Below are 27,505 nucleotides of genomic sequence, written 5' to 3'. Positions count from 1 at the left end.
AAAATACTTTGTGTTTCCACAGCATCAAGCAACAAATTAATCCTCACAGCAACTAAACGAGGTAGGTACCATTCCTCCCATTTTGCAGATGTGTTTAGTGAGACACAGAAGTTGTGTGATTTGCCCAGGGTCACAAGGTAAGTCAGTGGCAGAGCAGAGATGACTGACCAGTAGTGTATTTTAACATGCAGAAAATGCTTTCAATTTCACTTTCCACCTTAAATTCCTCATTCAGCACATACTACCCAAACAACCCTCCCACTGCCTCTGGCACACAGTGATTCCAGCACATGCTCATGCATTTTGAAGGGCATCTGGGCAGACTGCTTTCTTGACTAAGCAACTAACTTGTCAGTCGCTCAGAAGAGGCAAGTGTGCTGGGAGTGATGACACCTTACGCACCTCAAAATTACATTTATATGGCCACCATTTTTCATTCAAGCACTGCATAAAGTCTAACTGTAAATACATAAAGCACAAGAAATTAAGTGACAGGAGAATTTTAAAAAGCTAGACTAAAACCTTTAATCTGTAATCCTTAGCCAATTTTAAAGGGCAAAAGATCTTATTTAATACAGGTGACTGGTGTTGCTCCCATTTCTCTAATCTGCATACTGGCATGTGTTTAGTTTACATATTTGTTTGCAACTTAATTATATTCAAAAATGCAAAACCTGGGAGCATTAGGACCTACCATGTAGCTCTTAACCTACTGGGGTCCATAAACAAGGCAAAGAGACAACATGAGGGATCTGAGTAGAGTAACATAATTAAAACGATGTGGGATTCTATTCCCTTGGCATTAATACATCTTTTGTAGAATCTCCTCTTCATGATTCAGCATTTGTAAAAGGAATCACATTAAATGGTAAGGAATGGAGCGTTACCGGCTCTTTGTGGGATACTAGTAAATTTGGTCTGTGAAGGGAAGGGGGGCTTCTAGAAGGATAAGTGCAAACACTTTGATTTCTGATTTCTATAGCAACTCCTGTTTTTTTTGTTTTTTTCCTGAACAGAGGTTCAAATTGAATTTATATCTGCCAGTGCAGATAGAAGTTATGACCAAGGAGAAAATAGGTTTCATTCAAAATATTTTCTCATCAGATGGCCTATAGATCTCAGGTAGCTGTTTTAGTTTAGGCAAGTTGACAAGCATTTAATTGCTAATTTTGCCTAGGACTGTTACAGTTTGAAAAGCTTTCCTTGTAGATTACATAATTATATTTTTCTAAACAAAGAGTACATAGCATTAGCAGGTTTAAATTATGCAAGCCTATTCTTTTGTCTTTTGTTGTATTGTATTCTATTGTGCTGGTAAAACAATATGTGCTTTAATTAGCAAATATCTGTAAATAATTTACTTGCTTTTCATACAACGGAACAATGGAGCCAATTTTCACATACATCTACTGAGCATGTACAGTGGGTTTCTTGCCAGAATCTTCCATTGTTCAATATCTGTATCAATTTGCCCATCATTCACAACCAATACTGTGCAGTGGAGAAAGCAACTAAAGTTCTTAGCTTGCCAGTGGCAGCCCCATCACAATACACCCCAAAAGAGGCTAGTTTGTTCAGACAGAATAAAATACTTTGAAAATGAAAACAAACTCTATTATGTATAACCCTGGCACCTTCACATAGAAACATGGATGACTGCCAAATATTAATGTCACTGGATAAATGCTGTAAAATACCAATGTCCTTCTGACCTTCTGACTACATTTTAGCCACAAAATAAAAAGCTCATATGACACTATCAATCCCACATACGTCTAGTCTCTACAGGGTTAAAACAGGGTGTGAACCCACACGCACCAACACAAAGAAAAATCTCTTAAATCAAATATGTATGATTGTTTTAAGACATGAAACTTTGTTATTTTGAATATGAATGAAAGGGCCAGAATAAGCATTTCAAGAATATTACAATTATGCATTTTCCAGAACTACATCTCTGGGCAGCTAATGCAAATATCGCTCCCATAATAGTAGAACTTGTTCATGAATAAAAGCACATAAAGAACTTGAACCAGAACACTTTCTATATCATATGCATATTGTTTAAATATTATTAAAAATGCAAAACCTATGTATGCTTTACTCTCCTGAGCAACACAGTAATTATGATTAAGGGACAAGCAGCACAAAAAGAGCCAATTTATCTTACTTGTGCTTAGGAATACTATTGTGTAACTAAGCAACTAAAGACAAAATATAGTCTAATTAATTCTCTCCTATGCTTATTTAAAAGACACAATTAGAACATTTTTATTTTCCAGCCTGCACAGTATCTCAACATGCTTGAGGGTGTAGCACTCCTAAAGCCTATTATTCTCAAGAGACAAGAGTTTAATGTTTAGTGCCACTGATCAGGCTGGGAAAAGCAACTATGGAGTGCAGTGGGTGCATTTTACAGGCTGAATACACTGAGAAATGAAAGGTAAGGGGAAAAAAATCTGCTCAAGTGACCATAGACATCAGATTCCTGGCTAATGGCTAGCAACATGTGGCTTCACTGAGTAATGTCATTTCCCTCTTCTTTCTTTGCCACAAAATAGTGGTAGTGAGAGAAACAAAAAAATAAAGAGTGGATATGCAACTAGCAAAACCATGATCTTTTATGATGAATGTCATATCTCTAACATTGCTATTACAGTGTACCTGATTTCCAGCACTGCATTGATTTGAGCAACAAAACATTTCAAAATCATGCTCATAGCATCAATTGCCAAGCACCCTTTAATAATTGTACTCTGCATATTTGTTGACTTTACTGATGTGGATAGACCTGTATGCAAGATACCCCTTCTGAAGCCTAAGGAAGGACTCAGTTCTAATTTCAACTAAGAGAACACTGATCCCTACATATCTTGAAAAAAATCCATAAATATGCAAGCAACATAGCAGGTTTTCCAAGAAAGGTGGCAATATGTGACCATGCGTATGAGACTGCAATCAGTTGCTTAAGGCCCAGATTCTGCCACCCTTACTCACTTGAGTGGCACTTACTCATCTAAATAATCCCATTGAAATCAAGAAGACTCTCCAAGGAGCATGTTACTGCTCAGCATCTGTAAAGGTGAAAGAATCTGACCCTCAATAAAAAAATTATAAACTTAAGAATGTAAGAACATAAGAATGGTCATACTGGGTCAGACCAAAGGTCCATCTAGCCCAGTATCAGGTCTTTCCACAGTGGCCAATGCCAGACCCCCAGAGGGAATGAACAGAACAGGTAATCATCAAATGATCCATCCCCACTTAAGTAATCTAATCATTCCCACCTTCTGGCAAACAGATGCTAGGGACACCATCCCTGCCCATCCTGGCTAACAGCCATTGATGGACCTATCCTTCATGAACTTATCTAGTTCTTTTTTGAACCCTGTTATACTCTTGGCCTTCACAACATCCTCTGGCAAGGAGTTCCACAGGTTGATTTGTGTTGTGTGGGAAAAAATACTTCCTTTTGTTTGTTTTAAATCTGCTGCCTATTAAGATTTGGAAACTTGTTGCTTTCCAAAACTTTCCAAAATAAGTCAGCCTTCTAATTATAAATTACACCTTTTCTTAACAGAGTAAAATTTAAAAAAATGCAAAATACTGTCTGATGTGTAATAACAGGGTGGTGGCATGCTCCCCTTACTGATGTGAGCAAGTCTTACTTATGCAGGCTACTTGTGTTAGTAAGGGTTACTTGCATGAGTGAAGGCAGAAGATCAGAACATCATTTGGTAAGGCAGATTGAGACAATGATCTCTAGTAAGACTAGATTTAGATAAATTCACTTAAATTAGTTTATAACAAATGGTACCATATAAGTAGAAGTAAAATTAATAACAATGTATTCAAAAGAGTGATATTTCAGACTAAGAAAATTAATATTTTTAGCATTTACACTCCCTATCAAATACCATGCCTACATTTAATGAGCTCTGCTTTTCATATTTTTTTTAAGAATAGGCTAATTAATGCTGACAGCTTTAAAAACATGAAAATACAAGTTGTTAACAAGCATTCTACTCTAGAATATCCTCTCCAAAAAGGTCAATAGTTTTACAGGGCCAAATTGTCCCTGCTGTGGCTTCTGTTGGAGAGGGTTAAATGAGCAAAAAATCTTCAGAAACCTTTAGCTACAATTTTGTTGGGTTTGTGCGGTGTGATTAAGCCAATGTGGCATCATCCCCAGTTTCACCAGAGCCATGTGAGCACCACCCATTTGGAGCTACATGGTGCTGGGGTGTGTGTAAACTGAGCTTGGGAGCGCTTGAGCTAGGGCTGTAGATTTGGTGGCAGGAAGGGTTTGGAGGGGTTAGAGTCAAGGATGCTTTCATGGCATCAGTTCTCTGCAAATCCATTGGGAACCTTCCCTCCCCTGCCCCATCAAATTACATTGATCAGCCTGCACTGTTTTACACAAACTCCCACTTGACACACTCAACTGTCCTTGAGGCCCCAATCCAACAAAGCGCTTAAGCACATGCTGAACTATCATCATTTGAAGTCAGTTGGACTAATCACAAGGACTAGTCCTGTGCTCAGTTAAGTGTGTGCTTAAGTGCTTTGCTGGATGGGGCCTAGAGAAGTTGGCTGTGAGGCACTTCCAGAACTTCTGGCAACATGACTCCCTATGGGGTATCAAAAAGTAGTGTTGTGAATGCCCCCAAAACCTGAAAGCTTTCCCCATGTACAGAGCTGGAGAACACCACCTTATACTATGACAGAAGGCAAACCTCACCCATCCTGCCCAGCTGATGAGAGAAAATAGTGGTGTGGTACTTTCACACAATGTCAGCCCTCCCACTGACATACACCAAGAGTGCACAGAGAGAACATCAGCATAAGTCTGACCTACAAGCTCTGTTCTGCTCTCATTTCCATGTCTCTAAATGGGGTTTCATGGGTGTCGCCACAGAGGTTAATTTTGTGACATTAATACCTACACTTGCACCTAAGGAAGAGACTGATCCTGCATTTGTTACACATTCAAAATTCAATTTGTGGTCAGCTGAGTTTTGTGTGCTTGATTGTATGATGGTGCTCTACTGCCTCATCCAGCATGCTTAACTATAAGCATATGAGTAGTTCTATTGGCATCAAGAGAACTGCAAACATGCTTAAAATAGAGCCTGTGCATTAGCCAAAACTAGTTTTACCAGGACAGATGGTTAAATATAGATATGGCTGATGGATAAACGGGATGTAAAAAGCCTTGTGTATACACCCATCTCTGATTGCCAAATATTTGAGTTAATCAGATAAAATATGCCATCAGTAATTTCTGAGTAACAGAATCATTACACACCCACTTCGCTATTTCCTGTATGAGTAGCCACTGACTGAATATTACAATGGTAAGAAATTGTTCATTAGTAATGCAGACACCACATTTCTAAAAGGCTGGTGCTACTAATCCTTAACCTAGGGAGGACATCTGCTCCTGACAATAATTATACCTCTGACTGGCTTGATCAACAGTTTAAGATCAGACCAGTTGCTCTGCTAATCAACAATTTTACTCACAGCAAGTGCCTCTGTTGACCTTTGACATCACAGAAAACCTTTGATACAGCAGATTTACAATACACATAGAAGTGCAACCTCACTTTATAATAGTTTTCCTAATGCAAGATAGGGAGTTTAAATCCATACATTTTCTTAAACCGAGAAGGATGTCTTCTCTATAGTTATAAATTACCTGTATTTCAAGAACAGCATTTCCATACACAGAAGACATATAAAGGGTTACAAAACATCTCTATTCTAAACACAGCCCTGTCTGTGCTTTAAGAATAGATGTTGCTGTCATTTACAAAAAGAAAAACTACTCTGGTTAATGACTTAAAATAACTGTGCTATATACTAATACAGTATGCAAAATGTTTCCTTAAGTAACACATTGCCAATCAGTATGCAGCCTTTTGTCTTTTAGCTGCACATTTATGAACAGAATTTTTTATCATTCAAAACTATTTAAATCAATGATAAAAATCATGTCAATGTATATAAACAAGTTAATGGAGTAAGTGAAAACAAAGCACATTTCTTAATGGGAGTGTTATGTTGCCCTCTCTAGGCCCTGGCTCTAAATACTAGTTTCTGTAGGCTCTCTGCCAAAGAAGTATCTCTGTGAGCTGTTGCTATTTCTTGCTGCTGCTGCTACTTTGCTAATGAATGACTAACTTAGGCCAGGGGGAAAATGACATCACTGGGGTGTAAAATAGTACTGCATTAGGAAACTTTCTACCTGCTTTACATTTGTCATAATTATTCTATACAATGCAATAATCATTTGCATAATTCCAAGGCATGCCATTATCTCAATTGAAAATTGTTTTCATATGGTTGAATAATTCAGAATGACATCAGTTAAAACCCTAATGAAATATACAAGTATAATCATACAGCTAATTACTATCAGTGTTTGCATTTTTAAAAAATCAAATCATGCATAATATTATGAATGTACATGCAGCTGAGAATTACTGCATAGAAGGAACATTCTTACATGTAATGGTAGGATTAATTTTCTCTGATGTTCATACCACAGTAACATGAGCTGATCATTAAAGCATATTAAAATGATTTGTGTCCCATTTCCCACCCCCTCGCATCCAAAACTCTTTCATTTAAAACACTCTCACAGGCAGGAATATGGCTTCTAAATATTCACCACCAGCAATTTTAGAGCATCCATCCTTCACTGTCATCTTTTTTTATCCTTAAGAAGAGGGTCTTCAATTTAAATTGTGAACACAAATTAAAATAGGTAAGTGGTAAACTGAGAAGAGGATTAAAAGAAATGTTTCAAATACATTTTCAAAAGAAGTTACCACAAAATATCTAATAAAATTTAGAATGATTTCCTGTCTGGTTTAGCAGAATGTCTATTACACTTGTAGTCTTTTCTGGATATTTAATCCTCACCTTTTCCAGATCACAGCCCATGTTGAAGTAATAAATTTGAAAAGCAAATAATAAGTCGTAGTGAGGGGGAGGGGAAGAGAGACAGCTGCACAGGAAAGTTGGACAGGGGGAGGGGGCAGAGGCACTTTCAGTAGAAGAGAGGTCAACCTGTTAATGTTTTTCAATACCCTCTCCATGCTCCAAAATGTCTTAATTATTGACATCAGAAAAGATGGGCAATTTAAAAAAAAGTAAGACAGCAGAACTACATATTATCTCAGAAGAAGCAATTTATAAGGGAATGTTTGAAAGGTTACAGTAATTAAGTAGCATGTAATAGGAATGGGTAACTCGATACTTCGAGGTGGAGAGGAGAGCTTGAGAAAAACTACAATTAACTCCATCAGACTATAGACCGTTGAAGGAATTGGCAGCTCAGATTGTACAGGGGCTTATAGTGGAAATAAGGAAGGCTTCCCGTCATTTCCCCCCATGCTTGCACTTTAGGCAGCTGAAATATTATTGCAGCCACATCTGGCTATTTCCGAGCGCTTTTGAACTGGCCATCTCTCCGCATAAACAGCGCCGTTTGAACACCACACTGAAACAGTTCCTCAATAACACAGTGCAGTCAGCTGACTAGAGTAGCCAGCAAAATTGCGGTCATACATGAAATTACAGAGCTAGAAGAATACACTCTAAACGCAATCGCAATCTGGGCTCCAGACCTTGGCTTTGCACTTCTGGGTACTTCTAATCAAACTTTCCAGGATGAAATTGACAATGGGTTCTCCCTGTTAGAAGTAATTCAGGGGGACTGTAAAACGAAACAGCCTGGCTTCAGCATTAGCTTTTAACTCACTCCCTTCCACGCACCCGCCAGTCTTTCTGGAAAATGTCCACTTTTTTCATAATTTTAAACTAGAACATCCAGTGAAATGCACCAGAAAAGAGAGATCATTGTTAATGCTTAACGTGTTTATGCTGGTTACATGACTGCTTTGAAATACGCCCAGGCATATCTGCAAGTTATTTGAATGTATTATTCCAGTACCTGTCATTTATCACTTTATTCAACACGTCTTTGCCAGCTCAATAGCTTTTGATCTCACTCAGCCTCCATTTCGTAATTTCCGCCCTCTTAAACATATCAAATACTGAAAAAATGTTAACAATATCTAAATCCTCCAAATCCCCCACTCCTCAACCAGCCACTGAAATCGGGGGAAGGAGACACAAAACACCAAAGCATGTGACGTTCACACAGCAGCAGCAAGAAGTAGAAAAAATCATTTAAAAAATCCTTAAATCCCCCCATAAGTTATTTGATTGTGGCTTTTTTAAGAGCATTGCCCCCTCGCCCACCCTTGGGTGGAGCTGCCATCGAAACTCTTACAATGGCAAACAACTCAAGTCCCTGTCTGTGGCACTACCCCTTTAAAAGAGCCTTACGTTGCCTGCAGAAGGGAACATTCAATCCTGTCCTTTAATAAACATTACGGGAGGGGGAGGGAGGAAAATCTGTACAGATATACACAGACGCGCACACACACACACAGACAGACAGAGTGAGATATGTTTACCACCTCGCCATGGTCACTATTTCTGCCCTGGGGAGTATCTTCTGGGAGGAAATAAAGTTTGGAGCTGGATAAAAGTTGCCGGGTAGTCCTCTCTTCCCACAACAGCTGGAGCTCCGCTATGCAAATCGGATCCTCTGGCTTACATCTTACAAAGAAAAAGTCGCCAAGGGACAAAATTCTTGGTCTGTCTTCAAGGTGGAACTGAAAAGCCTTGTAGAAAATGTAAGGACCGTGCAAACCACATGGAGAGCCGACCCACTGCAGGGAATTAAAAAAAAATCAAGTCAATAAAATAAATATAACCATCATAATAAATAAGAGAGACAATCGTATATAGATCACACACACACGTACACATACACAGAGGCTTAAGGTGGGAATACCATTATCTAAAATAAGGAGTCTGACAGTACCCAGCAAAGAATCCCCCCATGGGAAAAATAATCCTCATCACTGTGATAATAATAATCTGTGCCTATGTATGATCACTGAAGGAATTTTAAAAGGGGGGGATGCCATTTGGGGGTGCAGAGGGGGAAAGTTTGCTGGAAAGTTTGTGGGCGGGTGCCAGGGGGTGGGGGGCCAGGGCTGGGGGGCCAGGGCAGAGAAGCGGAGGAGAGACGAATACCTGGACTGAGTTGGGCTCCATCTCGACGTTCTGAATTGATTGAACTCAACATTCTCTCCAAACTTGTTGGCTTGAATGGATTGCATCAGGTCCTGGCAGGGTAAAGCTCTCTCCTCCAGCGGCCAGCCCGAACCCTCAATATAAAACCTGAACCTCGCCTCCCCAGCTCACCCAAAATGACCAGAAAAGCAGCCCAATATTTCTCCTAGCCCCCGATTTCCCAGAGGTGTGAAAACGGCGAGTTTTTTCACCTAATTGCTGCCTGATCAAATTGGCAACATGGGACGGGGCTGAGTCAAAGCATAGGACAAGAGCGGATGGATCAAGGCAAAATTGAGATCTAAAACCTGAAAAAAATATTGCAAAGCTGGAGCCTGTGTGGGGACTTGAATTTATTCCTGCAAAGCCCCAATGATGATGGATATGGTCATTGTTTCATTTTTGATAGACAGAAAAGCTGCCCTGTGCAGCTGCGGATCTGACAGGACCTACTGGTATATGTCTAATATAAAGAACATTTCCTGCAGAGATTCTGGGGCGCTGCTCGTCTTTCTAATTCTGTTTAGCAGATTTGCCTTTATTAGACATGTAGATTTGTTTGATAGTTAAATTACGCTCACTCACTGCCATATTTTCAAGGAACTTAATCTGTTACATTAGCTGCTTGATGCCTGTTTTGTGTGGGAAAGGGAAGAAAGTGGGTTATCGATTATATAAACACATAAATATTAATGCATTTGTTCGCTTTGGAAAAAGAAGACAAGACTAATGAACACACACACACACACACACAGTCACTGGATTTTGCAAACAATATTGAACGGACAGCGACTGCATATAGGGAATGGAACAATAAACGATGCATGATAAATCAATAAATGGGAGCAGTGGGTCTTCTCGGAATATGAATTCAGGCTGCTCCCAGATCTGAGTGTGCATTCTTTAATTTTGATGTATATACATTAGTACGTGTTTACAATGCTGATCTCTGCCAAGGGCGATCTCAAATCATAATGTGTTTATATAACCAAGTGCTGCAGAAATACTGACTTTAACACACACACAGGAGAGAGCTAGAGCGCTACCTCAGTAATAGTTTGGAACCCGGAGGAGGGGGAGGAGAGGGGAAAAAAATCCATTTGGAAACTAGTTAAATACAACTAGAAATTAAGCTGTTTAAAACCGGGGGCATGAACCGTGAGACAATAAAGGCTTTAAACGCGTATATTTATTGTTCTGGAGCCCTGAAGCATTACGAGGTTTGCATGCAGGGTTATTATGCAAACATTGAGAAACTTAAGAGCGACAGAACAAGGAAAAGGCACAGTGAGCAATGAAATCAAATGGCAAAGCCCAGCACCAATCCAGCAGCCTATGTTTTCACCAGCAGCCTTTAGATGCATTTTCGCAGTGTTGATGTAAAATGGTGCATTCTCGCTTTCTCTCTTCTAATGTTATTATATTGGCACCGATCCTACCAAAGTAGGTCTGGCATGTTAAAAAGTAAACATGTAATATATGGGAAATAAGCTCTGTACAGTATGACAGTTGAAACCTGATCTGTGATAAAATTACAGGATGTTGAAATTACTAGTAAGCTATTTTTAACGCTTTCGCAACATTTCACCTCTAGTCACAGCGTCTAGTTGAAACAAGATTACTCTAATGAAAATTATATTCGCATGGTTGAAGTTAATAATATGGGGGGGAACTAGGGGGTGATAAATGTGGATTCTCAGTGACTTGAGGCTTAGAGCATAAATTTTTTTTTACATTTTCATAATGCATGCGCTCATTTCAGTGAGATTAGAGTACTTAACATTATCTAAACCACATTTAAAAAAACATGGTGAAGTAATAAAAGCAAGATCTAGCTTGTTTCTATACACAGAGAAACGAAAGAAAATGGCAGATCCTCAAATTACAATAAGAAATAAAAGCCCCTGCCAAAGAATTGAAAGCTGTCGAAAACTATTTTAATAATTTAAAGTAATATTACAACTCTGCCAGATGTAGGAGGCTATATAACCATTTACACTGTTCTCTTCCATTCTTCAGCACAGCCACGTTAGATGATCTGCGGGCATCACTCTTTAATGAGCTTTTCTCGAAATTTCATCTAATCGTTATAGTCTATAGCGTAGAGAATATGGGGTTACTGAATTAAATGATACTTCACTGTTGTTTTCCTTTACTGTGCAGTAAGTATAGTATACATTTAATTAAATTAACCTACTTTATCCATCTTTAAATAGTATGCCTATAGGTGGCCAGAGGGCATTTAAAGATTGCTTTAACATTAGAGGCGACTGATACGAATATTAGGCTGTGCACTGTTCTGGTAAGCATCGAGTGTAGTTGAAGTAAGCTTGTTTTAAAGAACTTGGGTTGCAGTATTTTGACAAGATCATATTTAAGATTGACTGAGTCAGTTTCCTGTATAAGCAATGCAGCAACATTTATGCAGGAAACCTCAATAGAAAGCCTCCGGGCATTCCTCTATTGTATATTAAACTCCCCCCCCCCCATGCACAACGTTTTACAACAGCTGAGCAACTTCTGTTTTGTTTGAAGCTGTGGTCTCCAAGTGTCTATAAGATACTTTATCTAATTGGAAACATTGTATCCCTGTCTGTTAAAGGTAGGAGCTCCACAGTACTGCATACTGCGTAATCCTTGCAGGGAGAAAAAAAATCGTGATAAGGTTTTTCTGATGTTAACAATTGCAGTGCAATGTCTTGGATAGTTCTGAAAATCTGCAGTCCTGTAACCAAATTCGTGCTGCAGAGATCCAACCCCCAGTCACAACGATAGCCTCCCCCAACCCAAGAAACTACCTCAAATAAAATCTTGTGTCCAGTTCTGTGAATGGCTTATAAGAGTGTATCTTAAAAATCATGGTATAAATCCACCTCTACTTTACCTTCCCTTAATGTGATGCTTGCTACACACCTGTAAATTATCTCCTCTGCAAATATCCATACAAAGAAAGTTTCAATTAAGATAAGTAGATTGTATTGAAACTGTTCTTTGAAGTAATGTAGTTAATAGCCTGTTTGATTTCTGCTTGTGAAAGAGTAATAACGTGTATTCAAGGCTCCATCAATCACAGAGCAGATGTAAGGCTTCAGACACTGACACCCAGGGGAAAAGAAGCAAACTCCTGCAGTGCAAGGTCTCTCTACTAATGTAAAGTAAATACTCATAAACAGATTGAATGGTGTAGGAAGACAATCCATTCCGGACAGTTATAATCATGAAAGCAATTGCTTTATTTATCTATCAAAGCCTGTAGCAAGGCTTTTCTGAATATAAAGAGGAGTGAAATAAGCAGTTTTTGGTGTTTATATTCCCAGCCATTTCTAGTCTGTTTCCTGGTCTGAGATTCAGTCACCTGCAGCATCATGCCTCTATTATTGATTTTCCTATGTATCTAAAAAAAATTTTAAAAGTCCCGTGTCAGCTTTTTAGCTGGTTTCTTGGAGAAGGGGGAGGAGGATGGTGAGAGGGGGGAATGTTATTCAGTGTGTCTGTGAACCGCTTCATAAAGGAACTGGCCGATTAAGTTAGTTGCAAAACCAGCAGTGAAACAATTAGGGGACCTTCATCTGTAATAAACACTGTCATAAAAAGTACAGTGTGCAGAAATTGCACCTTCTTTGGAAAGTGCAAGTGTCCCGCCCTCCTTTCTTTCTCCCCACTTTTTTATTTTGCAAGAGAACTGAAGCATTTTTGACCTTGACTTCAATAATACTTCATGTTTTAGTACTTTAGTCAGCGGTTTATCTACTAATTGCTACACACTACCGCATGTGGCTTGAATCTGCAATTGCAGCCTTCTTTTATTGGTGAGCGAATGCCTTGATAAAGCCAGGAGATTCAAGCTGCTGTGTATCCTCCACCCTTTTTCGCTTCTTATTTTTCCAGCGATACAGGAGATGAGAACAGAAAGCAAGCAAGTTGTCCTGTAATCTCCATCCACATGTCAGGCACGTCAGTGGGTCCGATCGGGGGGAATACAAAGAGAAAACATATTGGGGGTAGCCAGGGCCTTTCGCAGACTTAATGCGTGATTGTAATCCTACTGGCATGGCTCCTTTCGCGTGTGCGGGGCTGGCGCTAAACCATTGTTCAGACCCGGAGAAGCTGTTCCTCAGCAGCCAGCGATACGTCTCTGTAATGATCTTCGATCTGAAGCGCTTCTCTCTCCCTACCCCCCAAAAAGGCTATCTGAGCAGATGCTTGGACTGGGGAATTTGTGAGCTTGATCACAGCTGATAATAGGATGTGTTTTACAAGACAATCCCTCTCTGCAGCAATTATATTCCAGCTCTGGAAGAAAAAAAAAATCAAACCGCTGTCCTTATTAATGACTATTATTACGGTAGGAGTATTTACATCATGCTCCAACATAACCCAGGGTTATGCTAATGAGAGGCAGCAACAAGTCTATTGGTTCAGGGGAAGAAATCAGACAGGTTACAGTACTCTGGTCATTGCTTTTCTTGCGACTCCTAGCGCTCAGAGTTTGTGTAGCAGCGGGGCTGTGTTTTGGTTGGTTTGCGGTTTTGATCTCATTTTATTATGAAGCTTATTTGTTGTAGCCAGCCTGATTATCCAGTAAACTGCTATTTTCAGACACTTACAGCTTCATGGAAACATAGCTTTTAGTGGCTGTTAATCGATCCAAAAGAGAGTCTTAAGATTTTTTTAAATTAAACTATTTTTCACTGCAAGCTTTTAGGGGGGCAGAAAATATCTTTTTTCTCTGTCTTCATACAGCCCCTAGAACAATGGGGCTCTGATCCTAACTGAGGATTTTGCTTGTCACTGCCATACAAATAATAGAAAATAATACACTTCTCATATTGCAAGCTTTGGAGGGCAGGAATGTCTTTATCTTTGTGTTTTGTAGGGAAGCTGAGCTCACTGCTGATGTGTATTAATAATAAACTTCTCTATAACTCCAGTTGGCTGGTTTTGAATTAACCAGCATGGGGAAGGTCTTTCTGCTTTATACTGTGCGTGTGGCTTTTGTTTCCTGGCCAGGGATGCCTTTTTAAAGTTTAAATATAAAGCATTTTAAGAGGCAAATTCTGCTCTCCAAAGCTCACATGATGCTCCCCATGAAGTCCATGAGTACCTTGTGTGCACATCCATAGGCAAAACTTGCCCCAGTGGTTCTGATGTGGCAAGCACTGATGCACATGCTAAACTTCCCTGTCATAATGCCATTGGCTTCAATGAAATTATTCACATGCATCAAGTTAAGCACATGCCTAAGTGCTTGCAGGATCAGAGCCTGGGTGAGGGCAAATGTATGATTTTGATTATATTTGGTTTAGAAATAAGTGTTCCATGTTTAAAATCATATGTTGTGCACATGTAGTACATTGCTTTGATAGAATGTAGTGTAATGTTTTATTTGGGACAACAGCTAGAACTCAGCATCTCAGTCTTGGATTGCAGGGTACTGCAGGAATTGATGGGGTTGATTTTTGTTCATAGCTCTCATCCATCTAACTCTGACCTGAATTAATACCTTAGCGTGGTACTAGAGGGCCATATTCTGTCGGAAGCCCCATTCTTTGAAAACTGAGGTTCTGCCCACTTGTGGTCAGTAAACTATAGAAGTTAATGATGGAGGGAGGCACTAAAATGGGCTAAGGACTGAGGATGTTCTAGTGCTGCTTTCTGTGTGTAATTGTAAGGCATGGATGATGCTGAGTATTTGCAGGTTGTTGTTGTTGGCAGTGAAAAATAAGGAGCAATTTCTACATATCTAAGAAGATAAAAGAAAAAAAGTGTGTGCCTGGGCTTTCAACTAAAAGGTGTAATATTATGTGAAAGGTAACTGCAGCCCTTGGGTTCCTGGTATGTTGCCAATATGGTCACAACAGTTATGCATCTGTTAGATCATCCAGTTCATACTCCCCCGATATAGCATACTGCCTAAGTAAATGCCCTTTGTGGTATTAAATCAAGCCACTTAAAATCCCAAAGCTCTACTTGTAAAAGGAGCTGGTTGGCTCAGGTGTCTTGGCTTGATTCCAAGATGGGCAAGTTGGTATTATGCGTACCTAAATTCCCCTGTAATTTCAGTTGGATACAATATTATTAATTCCCTATCCAGCTTTTCATAGTGTTGCCATGCCCTCATTCCAGCTGCTGATCAGTTAGGAAGGTTTGGTTTCCAGGAATAGGTCTGGGAGAGAAATGAACTGACACGAGATACTATATTCTCATCAATTCATTTCAAGTAGGCACATCTTTAAGCAGAGCTATTTGATGACAAAAGCAAAGCCCACCTTATAATTCATAGATCTAACATACCGGAACTCTGGTAAACTGTTCTGTGTTCAAATGGTCACCCCGAAAGTTTCTCTACCCCACTACTTCAACAGATTTGTAACTTCACATTCTAACTCATCTGCATGACTGTCACAATCATCACCTTCCCGTTCCCTGACCCAGGCATCAGGAAATGCCACATGAGCTGTGGGCCAAAATGACAGGCTTTGTCCTGCACAGGTTTATCTCCAGCTGTTTGACAAAACAAAAGAGAGACCCCTGGAATGTAATGATTCTCTCTTTTAAAGATAATGACAAAACCTTGTTTGAAATAGGCCTTTCCAAAGCAAGGAGTCTGGCCTTTGCTCTACCGGCTGGTAAGGAGGATCTCCTGTGATGACTGCAGGCCCTTTGCCAAACTTGCTCTCTCCACAACCCCCAAAAGATTCAGGGAAGGAAAGTCTTTGAGCAAATGCACTGAATTAGGATTCAAGAGACCTGAGTTTAGTTCTCAGACCTGCCACATGCTTCCAATGTGACTGGGGCAAATCACTTCATTTCTCTCTGCCATTGGTAAAATGGGGATATTATTCCCCTTCCTCACAGGAAGGGTTAAGAGGATGCATTAATGAATGATTGTGATGAAGTCAGATACTAAGGTACTGGAGTCTAAATAAGTATGCACACAGATAGTAGCAGTGGCCATATTAACTTGACCAGAACTTTGCAATCTTTTCTCCTATATATGGACGTTGCCAACGTGATTCCTGCCATTTTCATGGCTAGGCTAGATTGTTGTAATGAGTTCTGCATGGGGCTGCACCCTGAAACCACTTAAAAACGTCATGTGGTGCAAAATGACACTGGTCACTTCAGTGGTGCTTCTCCCAGGGAGCATGCTGCACTTACTCCCTGAGCTGCACTGGCTTCCAGTTCATTCACTGGGGAAATTCAAAGAGTTGGTTTTAACCTACAAAGCTTTAAATTGTTTGGTTCCTGCACATTTCTATGACCCCCTCTATCCTTAGCCTGAGCACCAGATGCAAGAGATAACAGCCTTTTGGCTTAAATAGGAGGGGGCTGGAGGCCGGGCACTTTCAGTGAGGGGTCCTTAAACATGGTTCTTGCTTCCCCTGTTGTTTTTCTAGAGACCAAGACTTTCAGGTCACACTGGAGAGCTTTTTCACTTTCCCAAGTTGTTAGGCTATTTGGGGGAAGAGTTGAGTGGATAGGGAAAGTGATAGGAAAGCTTAGAAGTGCGGATTTAGTTGGGGGCGGGGGAGAGCTTTAGAGTTGGATGGGCACATTTCATGCTTTCATTTCTATTCCATATAGCTATCTCTTATGTGGACCTCACATGGACAAAGTGGGAGAACACCTCTCACTGTCATTTGAATTGCATGTAGCTGATACTTTTTCTACTAGAATCTGGTGCTTGTTACTAGTGAGCGTTGCCATCTTAAAGAGGCGAGGATATTTCTTAAAGGGGAAGGAGATAATGCAAGTGAGAGAGATGTTGTTTTTAAATACCATTGAGAAACTGGATGTGTATGTTAATTTTGCCCACAGCAAACTTCTAGCCAGTGTAACTTGCATTTCTGCCGCATTTTCACCCTAGGTCTCACTGACCTTGGAAGATTTATTGGGGTTATATTCTCACACAGATAAATTAGCCTTGGACAATTGTTAGAAGGTATTTGGCACAAACAGGTTTTTATTTGTTTATTTGTTTTACTTCAGGAAGGTTGATCTTCTTGTTCCCATCAATATTTCTTCAAAAAACCCCAAAGTACTTTGAGCACTGCAAGAAAACCGCAACTCTCCATCCATGTTTGAGTTCTTCTGACTCTTTTGCATTATCTAAGTAAGCCTGGAAACTTGTTCCATTCTGGTCTGTTGGATTGAGTCTTCTTCAAGCCTCTTTTGCTGTGGAGCATCTGCCAAAGATCAAAGCCAAGGACCAGCCTCTACAACATCTCCAGATTTTGGGAAAGTTCAGCTCCAAAATTCACAGCTGATCCCATTTCTATTAAAGGTTAATCCAAAATAACATCTCCAAACACCTTCAAATGTGGAGTTGGCCCAAATGTTATAGGAGTTTTATCTTTCAGGATGCAGACCCTTAATGGCAAATTTAACACCAAAAGTGTAAAGTACTGCATTGCATTCTAATTTAACATACACAGTCATACCTTACATGAATGCATGCACTCAGGGATGAAAAATGTGAATACCTGGTATCAGGTTATTTTGCAATAGCATTTTCCCTCATAGATCCCTCTAGCATTTTCTTTTCATTGTGTCAGACTAAAAAGCTGTCTTTTTAGAAATCAAAAACGTTGTGAGCATTGCCAAATTGAGTGTTTGGAAGGCTTTCTTAAAGGGATACCATCAACTTGAAAAATTACACACTTTTCTGAAAATGCAATATTTACTAGCAGGCCAGATAGTGCTACTCATGTGTGATACTCCTCAAGTAGTCCCATTGATTTAAATAATAGTTATTAGTAACACGTAAATAACTGTAACTGAAAGAAGTAGGTGAAAACATATGTCTGTCGTCTTCTAGTTTGTTTAGGGCCAAATTGTAGCTCAGCTGGCACTGGGGCTACACCTTTCCAACCCATCAGTACCTGCATTACCAGTAGCAAGGTGAGTGGAGTGGAGGATCTTCACGGGAGGGAAGGAACGGGTGGACTGAAGTGGGACTGGGGATAGTTTTGGCTCTGCCATTCCAAAATGCAACTAGCACGGCTGTGCCAGTATACTGGGGAACATATGCTGTGTTGAGTTGAGACCCAGGGTAGACAACTCCCACCCTGGAGCAGCAGGGGAACTGGGAGGGAAGTTCCTCTTCATGCAGCGCACAGTCACCTTGTGGAACTCCTTACCTGAAGAGGTTGTGAAGGCTAGGACTATAACAGCGTTTAAAAGAGAACTGGATAAATTCATGGTGGTTAAGTCCATTAATGGCTATTAGCCAGAATGGGTAAGGAATGGTGTCCCTAGCCTCTGTTTGTCAGAGGATGGAGATGGAGGGCAGGAGAGAAATCACTTGATCATTGCCTGTTAGCTTCACTCCCTCTGGGGCACCTGGCATTGGCCACTGTTGATAGACAGGATGCTGGGCTAGATGGACCTTTGGTCTGACCCGGTATGGCCATTCTTATGTTCTTATGTTGCGATTTTCTGAGCTGATACTGACAGTGTCTTTTTAACCAACTCTATTTGTTCTTATGACTGTAGACATCCTGTTTAAGTTTAAAATGTATTTAACATTTCAAATGTGGTATCAATAGCATCTGTCATGGTGCAATAGAACATTTATTCCCAGTAACAAGAGAATATATATTCATCATTGCACTGTTGGCATAAGTTATATAGCCTTCTTTTTTCTAAACTCCATACACTTAAAATAGTTTGTTTATAGCAGGAATTTAAATTCCATGTCTAATCAGAAGTTGGATTTTGTCCTGCAGGCACTGGCTAAATTTCTTTGTATGAATATTTTGTAACTTTCTCTGGCCAAAAGAAATTTGCAAACTGTTGTAATGTTTCTGCACCTTCCTTTGCACATTCCAGGCTTTTACTTAAGCTTCTCATAAAAGGCTATTTTCAAAGGGGTGGGGGGAGGGGAGGGGAGGGATAGAGAAACTACAGTGCAATGAGTCAATAAAGTAATGCGAAACCATAAAACATAGCAATGATAACGGAAGATCTGTAGATTACATGAAGGAAATAACATAGGGTACAGACAGCATAGTAGCTGGAACTGAATATGTAAAAGCCAAAATAAGACTGTTTATTAAAAACAGTCAAAGTTGAACCAAAAAGCATTTAAAGTGTAAATTTATTAAATAGCCTTATTTTCATGGCTTACAATTAAAAATATTTGTGGTTAGGAATGGTAGAAGACAGGAAACAATTTTAAATGGAAGTCTTCTAAGCCCATTCTTTTACTTAGAATGAAACCCAGCCGAGATACAATCCTAAGCCTTGTATGTTTGCATGTGTGGAGAGAGCAGGCTTGTTGCTTTATTTCATTTATTTATTTTCTAGTTAGAGCATTGCTCTCCCGGGGATTTAAATTGTGGAGGACCTTTGGGGAAAGTGCTCAGTTTGTTAGATCAAGGAACAATCAAGTTCCTGAGCACACCAGACCAGAGAGAAGGGCATGATCCAAACCACACATTTACTTCATTGGGCTTTGGGCCAGGCGCTGTGTCATGGAATTCTTCAGATCACAGTATCAAGCACTGAAAATTCATGAGTCAGGCTCCCCCCAAATATGATAGGTTTTCCATATTATGACTTTTAAGACAGACAAGTACATTTAGCATTCTTTTTATGTAACCTCTCGTTTTTGAGCCTTTAGGCATCATGTTTTCCAGCTTTTCTTTGCAACCAGGATGAAAAATTTACTTTTCTAAAAACCATGAATGCTGAGAGTCTCATATATAGTTACATGACTCCCACAGCTGAACACTGTGACACTTGAACTTAAACAACGAGAAGTTGGCAACATAGCAGTGTACATGAAAGTTTCTAGGACTGGTAGAGTTGTTGGATGTTCAAAGTTAACATAGCCCATAACAACAGATATGTCACCATTCTGAATGTGTTAAATTCTTAATATGGGCTGGACCCTCAACAGTTTAACAAACTGTTTACTTAGCCCTATGCAAAAATTAAGCTGGGGTAATCTTCCCCATGCTAAATGAAGACCGGTTCCCTACAATAGCACAGGAAGATCAGTCAGCTAAAATAAAATTCATGAGGTTTCCACCTGGCCAGCTATTAACCAAGGTACACATTTGAGATGTTATTAATGTGGGTTGATGAGTGTTGCTCCAGAGAGACCCATTATGGGCAAAACACACAAGTAACATCAGAGCCATAACTCATAAAAATCAAGTCCCTAAATTACTTGCGAGAGAGACACGAAAATACAAGTGGGGTTTCAGATGGTATCAAATAACTTTCTGTCATACCTTATTAATACCACAACAGCTCATAGAAGCAGCAATATTATCTAAAATGTCATTAATAGTTATATAATTATGTTCATGTAATTATATTAACATTATTTTGTTCATATAGCCTGAAAAAATGTGATTAGACAGCAGTTCTGAAACAGTGATATTCAATCAGGTATGACTTGTATACCGGCTCAGAGCACAGACTGCTAGTTATGTAAAATTATGCCTTGTTATGTGTGGCATTAGTGTGGACAACCTGTGAAAAAGAGACAAAGCGAAGGCCACTGAGTTCATTTTATCTTGAGCTGCATGAGCTGAATTGTCATTTCAAAGCCATCACTTTATCCAATAAGCTATCCGAAGCTTTTTCTGTTTCTATAACTACAGAAAACATACTAATTTCCCTATTGAAAATAGTTGCTCTTTCACAAAACCCAGAATAAAACCTCTTCAATGGAAACAATAATAAATGCAACCAAAAGTTTTTTATTCATAGCTCACAGAAAGGAAGTATGGCTGTTATGGCTTTAAATATCATTGTGTTTTCTAAATGATGCACAGGAAATATGCACACTAACCATTTCACATTCATCTCCTGTCAAATAATTTACCTCAAACTGTTTTAGTGTGTGTGTGTATATATATATATTCCTCTGCCATAGGGACAGCTTGGAGTTGTAAATATCATCATAAGAATCCCATGCCATATTTACTTAAGTCAGCGGTCAGAACAAGTTGCTATTCTCGCTATGCCAGGTTGCAATCAGTTCAAGTAAACAAATTGTCTTCTTTCCACTTAATTTTAGCCATAGAGGTTTTTATTCAGAGCAAAAAGAATACTCAATTTTTATGAATTAGGTTGATCACAGAGGGAAGCATCAGTTACGGGTGATCAGATGTCCCTAAGTAGAAAGCCACAGTTCTAGATATTGGAACAATTCTGGGAGGGAAATATGGGATTCTTTGCTGGTGGAGTTATGATCCAAGCATGGGTTTTCTCTTTCTCACTGGCCCCCAAATGGAGACCCTAGGAAGGGAGTTCTCATTTCCTTATTAATTTGGAATGGTTTTGCCACCATTTTGTGTGCCTTTGGTGACATTTTCATTTACCCCTTTATTTTGGACAGAACTTTCCTTTAAATTTCCATTTTTGCTTACTTCATCACATCTGACTTTGTGGTCATTACAGGTGATTCACTCCTGCTTTCGAATCTGCCTGTAGATTCCTGATTACACTAGAAATGGACCTGTTGCTGAAAAAGGTTCTGGAAAGAAATTTAAATACCAGTGTAGAGAGAACAGGCATGTTTTCAGGCACCAGTATAGATGGTATGAATGAGACTTGCTTCCACCAAGATTTCCATTGTGCAAAGGCTTGCAAGAACCCACTACTTGCAATGTCTTCATATACAGTACTTGTACAATACCTTGCATTTACACATAAAAGGGATGTTACAAACAGTCTCTGTAATAGATGGTTGTCACACCTATGAGCTCAGATCTGGCTGATTTGGTGCAGTCTTCTACAGTGCTTTGTTCCCAGTGAGAACAAGGAGACACAAACATTGCAAGCTGCAGAATGTAAGCTAGTTCTCAATATCATTCCACAATGCAACACTTCATTTATGGAAACTATTCACAAATCTCCTGTTCCCAGCAATGGTGTTGGGTGCTAGATCTGGTGACATTTTGAGTGTTAAAACCATTATTTTTGCCAAAAAAATTAGATTTGGGTCAACTGAAACAATTTGTAAGTTTGTGTTGATTTTGACAAACTGTTTTGGTTGGCAAAAGAGAGAAAAATCAGAAGTGTTAAAGTGGTTCATTTCAGCATTTACAAAATGAAATATTTTGACTTTTCATTTTGGAAAGACTTTTTAAATTTCTTTAAATTTTAATAAAAAAAAAAATTAAACTCCAGAATTGAACAAAATGTTTCTTTTTGAAATGTCACTGGAGCCATGTTGGTCCCAGAATATTAGAGAGACAGGGTGGGTGAGGTAATATCTTTCATTGGACCAGCTTCTGTTGGTGAGAGAGACAAGCTTTTGAGCAACACAGAGCATCTCTCTCACCACCAGAAGCAGGTCCAATGAAAGATATTACCTCCCCGACCTTGTTTCTTCTTGAGTCAGCTGAAATGTTTCAACCTTTTTAGTTAACCACAAATTTCAAAACATTTGAGTTTCATGTTGATCTAAAGCATTTTTTTCTTTTAGGTTTTTCATTTTGGTAGATAAACAGAAAAAGTGGTCGTTTGCACAGCTTTACAGGGCACTTTGAGTCACATGCTTCTGTGTCACAGATTATACTATACAGCAGGCACAATGGCTGTGGACTTAATCCTACTTTGGCCACCAGTTGGGTTTGAACTGGACCGGCAGTACTAAAGCCTGATCCAAAGTCGACTGAAATCAATAGAAATTCTCCTATTGACGTCAATGGGCTTTGGATCAGGCCCTAAAAGCATGAGCCTTTACTACTTGAGCTGAAGGACTGAGTTCTCCAGCTGGCCACTGTAGAAAACTCTTTTGGACAACAGTCAGTGGGGAACAAAAAAACACCACTCCTGTTGCGAGTATCAGGAGTTCCTTGTATGGAAGCACCAGAACTAATCAGCTGTGATTTATGACAAATATCCACCTACTTTGAGAGTTGACCAGTGCATTCTGTATATTTTCTGTAAGCCTCTACTATGGCTTTTATTTGTTCATATGCGCAACCAAGTACTTGGGCACACTGTGTCTGAGGCTTTAATAGTCAACATAAGTGCTATCTAAGGGAACAGCTCAGCTTATGCCCACTAAATAGCACTTAGTCACTCAAGTAGTCCATTTGATTTTAGTAAGACTACTCTCATGAATATGCATAATGGTTGTAAAATTAGGGCTTTAACAAACAGATTGTTCCAGTTCTCAAAGGAAGGTAGATGCAGGGGCTTGGATCTCTGTAGGCTCCTATATAAGCTATGCATGTAAGGTAGTATTCTATTTAACACACATGTTTTTCCCTTTCCCAAGTTAATCTGTGTCTATGCTTAAAAAGCCACTGGGTTTCAAACATGGCTTTCCCCTTTGCCATGGTAAGCATGGATATCCCCCCAGGGCATGGGCGGAGCCAAACACCCACTGTAATGCAGTATGGTAGACAATAGGTCCATCAGGAGTCTGATGCCTCTTTCTTACAAACAGGTGACCTTGGTTGAACCAGTCAACACTAGCAGGATGATAGTGTTCAACTAAGGTTGAAGGGAGGAGCTGTGTTTGACAACCAATGTCGAATATGGTTCTGTTTGTAATAAGAGACAAGGCCTAAATGTCTTAAAGTTTACAGTCCTCGTGGGCTGTTAGGATGATTTCCTTTCCATAAGAAAGGACAATCAGTTGGAATCAAATACCACTTAAATATTCATGACTAACCTTACTGTTTGGAGTAAATTAATTAAATCAAAAATAGGAACATATGGGACCCTCCCCTCCCCCATCTGCCCCTTTAAACTATACAGTGTCAGTGCTGTGAGACGAAACAAGAAAAGTCAAACATGTACTCCTACTAGGAATCACAATTTTCATAGGAAAATCCCCAGAGAAGGTATGGGGAAGGTGGAGGAGTTCAGGACTTTCCATATGAGAACATTTTTGTGGTGCCCTCAGTTTATACTTATCTTGTACTCAAAACCATCTCCAGGAGATCATGTTTAATACAAAGATATAATGAATTCTATGTTGTTGCTGGACAAATACCCTGTGGTTGGTTACAACTCATCTGGTCACACGTTCCTTTTATTCTTAGCAAAAACTTGAGTCACTTTCTATCTATGGTACGTCTATTACCCCCATTTGTCTGGCATGCGAGTACCTCTCAGTGTTTCACATATTTATCCTAATAACACCCCTGTGAGGTAAGGCAGTGCTATTATTCCCCTTTTACGGATGAGGAACAGAGGCAAAGTGACTTGCCCAAGATCCCTAAGAGCAGGGAAATGAACCCAGGCCTCTTCAGTCCCAGGATAGTGCTCTAACCACTGAACTTTATGGAAGTTTTGTTTGAAAAAGGACTTCAGGATCTGGCCTAGAATAATGAAAGGGTAACTAAAACAAAGTCAAATATCGGTTCAGCACCTGCCTTGCCCCCCCGCCCCTAAATCTCCAGGTTATATCCTGCATGAGTTCGGGAACAGACTCGATAATCTAATAGCTCTTTTCTATCCCTGAGTACTGTGATCCCAAATGTTGGCAGAATGATTGATTGACATTGCTGTGCCTTTCACTAAACCTTAGTTAGAACCAGGTTGACATGCCCGGCTATTTTAAATAGATTTTTAAACACATCATTTACCTAATAAATACCAGAGACTGTGCAGAAATAATTTTCCATTCTACTGGTTCATGTAAGCTTGTCAAATTAAACCACTGGAAGGGAAATGAAATTGATTTGTAAATCCAGCTCTGCTAAACGTACTATGCTCTCTAACTACAGTTTGTATGGGACATGTAAACCTCTTATACCGAAGAAAGAATCTTCTGCTTTCTCTTCTGTAACACATTTCTGTTCTTACTGAAGAAGACTTTAGGCACTTTCCTAGGGACAGAAGGGTCTTTGAACTCTAACCACTATGGAGCCAAGCCTTTGGGGGATGATGGACTCTTTGTAATCTTCTGGAGAGACGGATACTCTGGCTCCTCTTGATTATACCTAACCTGATTTTAACTGCCCTGGATATCCTGCAATGATACAGTTGCATAATCCTATGTGCATGCATTTAAAAGGAATGGCTAGAGGAGGTATTCAAAGGCAGGGCCGGCTCCAGGCCACAGCGCGCCAAGCGCATGCTTGAGGTGGCATGCCATGGGGGGCGCTCTGCCGATTGCCGGGAGGGCGGCAGGTGGCTCTGGTGGAGCTCCCGCAGGCGTTCCTGCAGAGGGTCCGCTGGTCCTGCGGCTCCAATGGAGCATCTGCAGGCACACCTGCGGGAGGTCCACCGGAGCCACGGGACCGGTGAGCTGCAGAGCAGCCCCTGCAGCGTGCCGCCATGCTTGGGGCGGCAAAATTGCTAGAGCCAGCCCTACTCCCAGGGCAATGTTTAATAAGGAGATCCCACCAGAAGAAACGTTGTTCATTTTGGGAACCCAGTGGAAAGGCATCTTTGGGTCAATAATGTCTACACAAGAAAAGTCATAGGAAAGATTTAGGGCACAATGTTTAAAAATAACTAGTGATTTTTGAGTGATTCACCTGAGATATCTTAAAGGGGTCTGACTTTCATAAGGTGCTGAGTACTCACTGTCTGAAAATTAACTCCTCTTAAAACATCTCAAGTTCACCACCTAACAGTTGAGGCACCCAACTCACTAGGCACTTTGGAAGAATCTTAGTCTGGACATACTTGAAATGTTAGGATGAAGGTGGGTGGCTCTCTGCAAGCATGTCTCCGATCTATGGGTAGTCATAGACCTCACAGAAGCTGATGAGCTTGTTAGCCCTCTTCCATTCAGGCTCAATGCAGGAAAAATTCAACAGGGGTATAGTTGGTGGAGCTGTGTGTCTGTCTCATAAGTAGTAAGACAGACAGGAGACAAGAAGAGAACCATGTGTAGTGTGGCCTTGAAAGAAAGCCCAGAGAGGTTTTTGGGTAGAGTGCTAGCTAGAAAGACAGGCTTGGAATTATGAGCAAGGAAACTGCCTCCTGTTGCTTCATCCCCTACTGCGTTCAGAGAAACAGGACATTGTGCAATTTATTTACAAGGAAAAGAGATTTTATTAAAGAAATGCCTGACTCCATCATCACTTACTCCTTCTAGTAGGAGCAACCTGCAAGACCCTGAATATTGGTTAATCTCTTGGGCCAAAAAGGGTAACAAACTTTCTTCCAGTCAAGATAAAATGAACTTGAATGGCAAATCAGCATGTTCTCTGTTAAGGTGTTTTGTCTCTGAGTATGTTCCAGTCCTGGAGAAAGATGATCTTGTTTTGGACTACATAAATATAGATTATAATTAATTGTCTTTCTAGTATGGCATCTGTATCTTACCTTTTACACTGCATTACTCAATCTAGTGGACCAGAATCATCACTGATATAGCTAAACTGTCCTAATCTCTGAAGCCAGTGGAATTACACTAGGGAGGAGCTTGGCCAAATATTTCTTAAATTGCCCTCACTTTCTGGAATACTGATATGCTTCCGTTTCTCTTGGAGGAAAGAAATTCCATAGACAACTTCCATTAATTTCAATGCATTCATTGTTTAAAAAAAAGTCAAAATGAACCCAACTTTTCAAGGTGAAATATTTGTCTAAGATTAGTTTTCATAGTTCTTTACCATGTTAAATTTAATCCAGAGCAAATTTGTCCTTGCAAAGTATACATCTTGACGTGTGGTGTCACAAATATTATGTAAGACCTTTATCCCAACAGATGGCCTGATCTCATACTCATTGAAGTAAATAGTAAAATTCCCACTGATTTTAATGTATGTTAGGCCAGGTTCATAGTTGGCAAGGTTCTTCTGGCACCTATCAACTCTTTTTCAATCTACTTTCTGCTTTGTAATGGGAACGGTACAGTACATTTCATTTGATTTCACTTTGTACCATTTATCTGAGTGGGACTGGATTCAGTTAGATTTTGGATTATTTTATTTGAAACTAATATACTCCAGCACTGCCATCAGCACTTAGAAACCAAGAGGTTGCAAAATGTTGCATTTACAGCTCTTCTATGGCTTAGGAGGCAAAAACCTTAGTGCAGAGGCAGTTGGACCAGCAAAAAGGTCCTTTGGCAGTATAGCTTACTCCCTTTGGCGAACTGGTTTAAGCTACTGGCAAAATAACTCTGCAGAGAGGGCTTGCTGGTATATTTCTACCAGTATCTCTCTACAGGCAAACCCCTTCAAATGTAGATAAGGGCCTTTGGTTGGGCATAGTTTAACTACCACCGTTTAGTGTACTTTGGAAGTGGGGCTTGTCTTGAGGAGCTTTTGAGTGTTATATTTAATTAAGGTTCCGATTAAAAGTTATGCTTAAAGATAACAAACGTTGTTTAGAAAAGCACAGGGGATTCCCCCAGAGACCTGACCAACATTCCTTCACCTATTGTAGAACATTATTGATTAAT

At 39.9% G+C, this 27,505-nt stretch overlaps 1 protein-coding gene across 2 annotated transcripts in view; it reads right to left on the bottom strand.

The window, feature by feature from the left end:
- The window catches only part of ARID5B (AT-rich interaction domain 5B), a 143,785-nt gene extending 134,509 nt beyond the window's left edge, over window positions 1-9,276 (bottom strand). For both annotated transcript variants that reach the window (XM_032784472.2, XM_075072585.1), the window contains exons 1-2: window positions 9,121-9,276; window positions 8,496-8,750 (exon numbers count right to left, since the gene is read on the bottom strand). In XM_032784472.2, the coding sequence (XP_032640363.1) occupies window positions 8,496-8,750; window positions 9,121-9,141 (276 nt within the window). In that variant the 5' untranslated portion in view covers window positions 9,142-9,276. The remainder of the gene's footprint in view (window positions 1-8,495; window positions 8,751-9,120) is intronic.
- Between the last annotated feature and the right edge of the window lie 18,229 nt (window positions 9,277-27,505).

Source organism: Chelonoidis abingdonii, chromosome 15 (genome assembly GCF_003597395.2).
Source record: "Chelonoidis abingdonii isolate Lonesome George chromosome 15, CheloAbing_2.0, whole genome shotgun sequence".
NCBI lineage: Eukaryota > Metazoa > Chordata > Testudines > Testudinidae > Chelonoidis > Chelonoidis abingdonii.
Note: the sequence above shows the minus strand (reverse complement) of the source record. Positions and strands in the feature narration are given on the sequence as shown.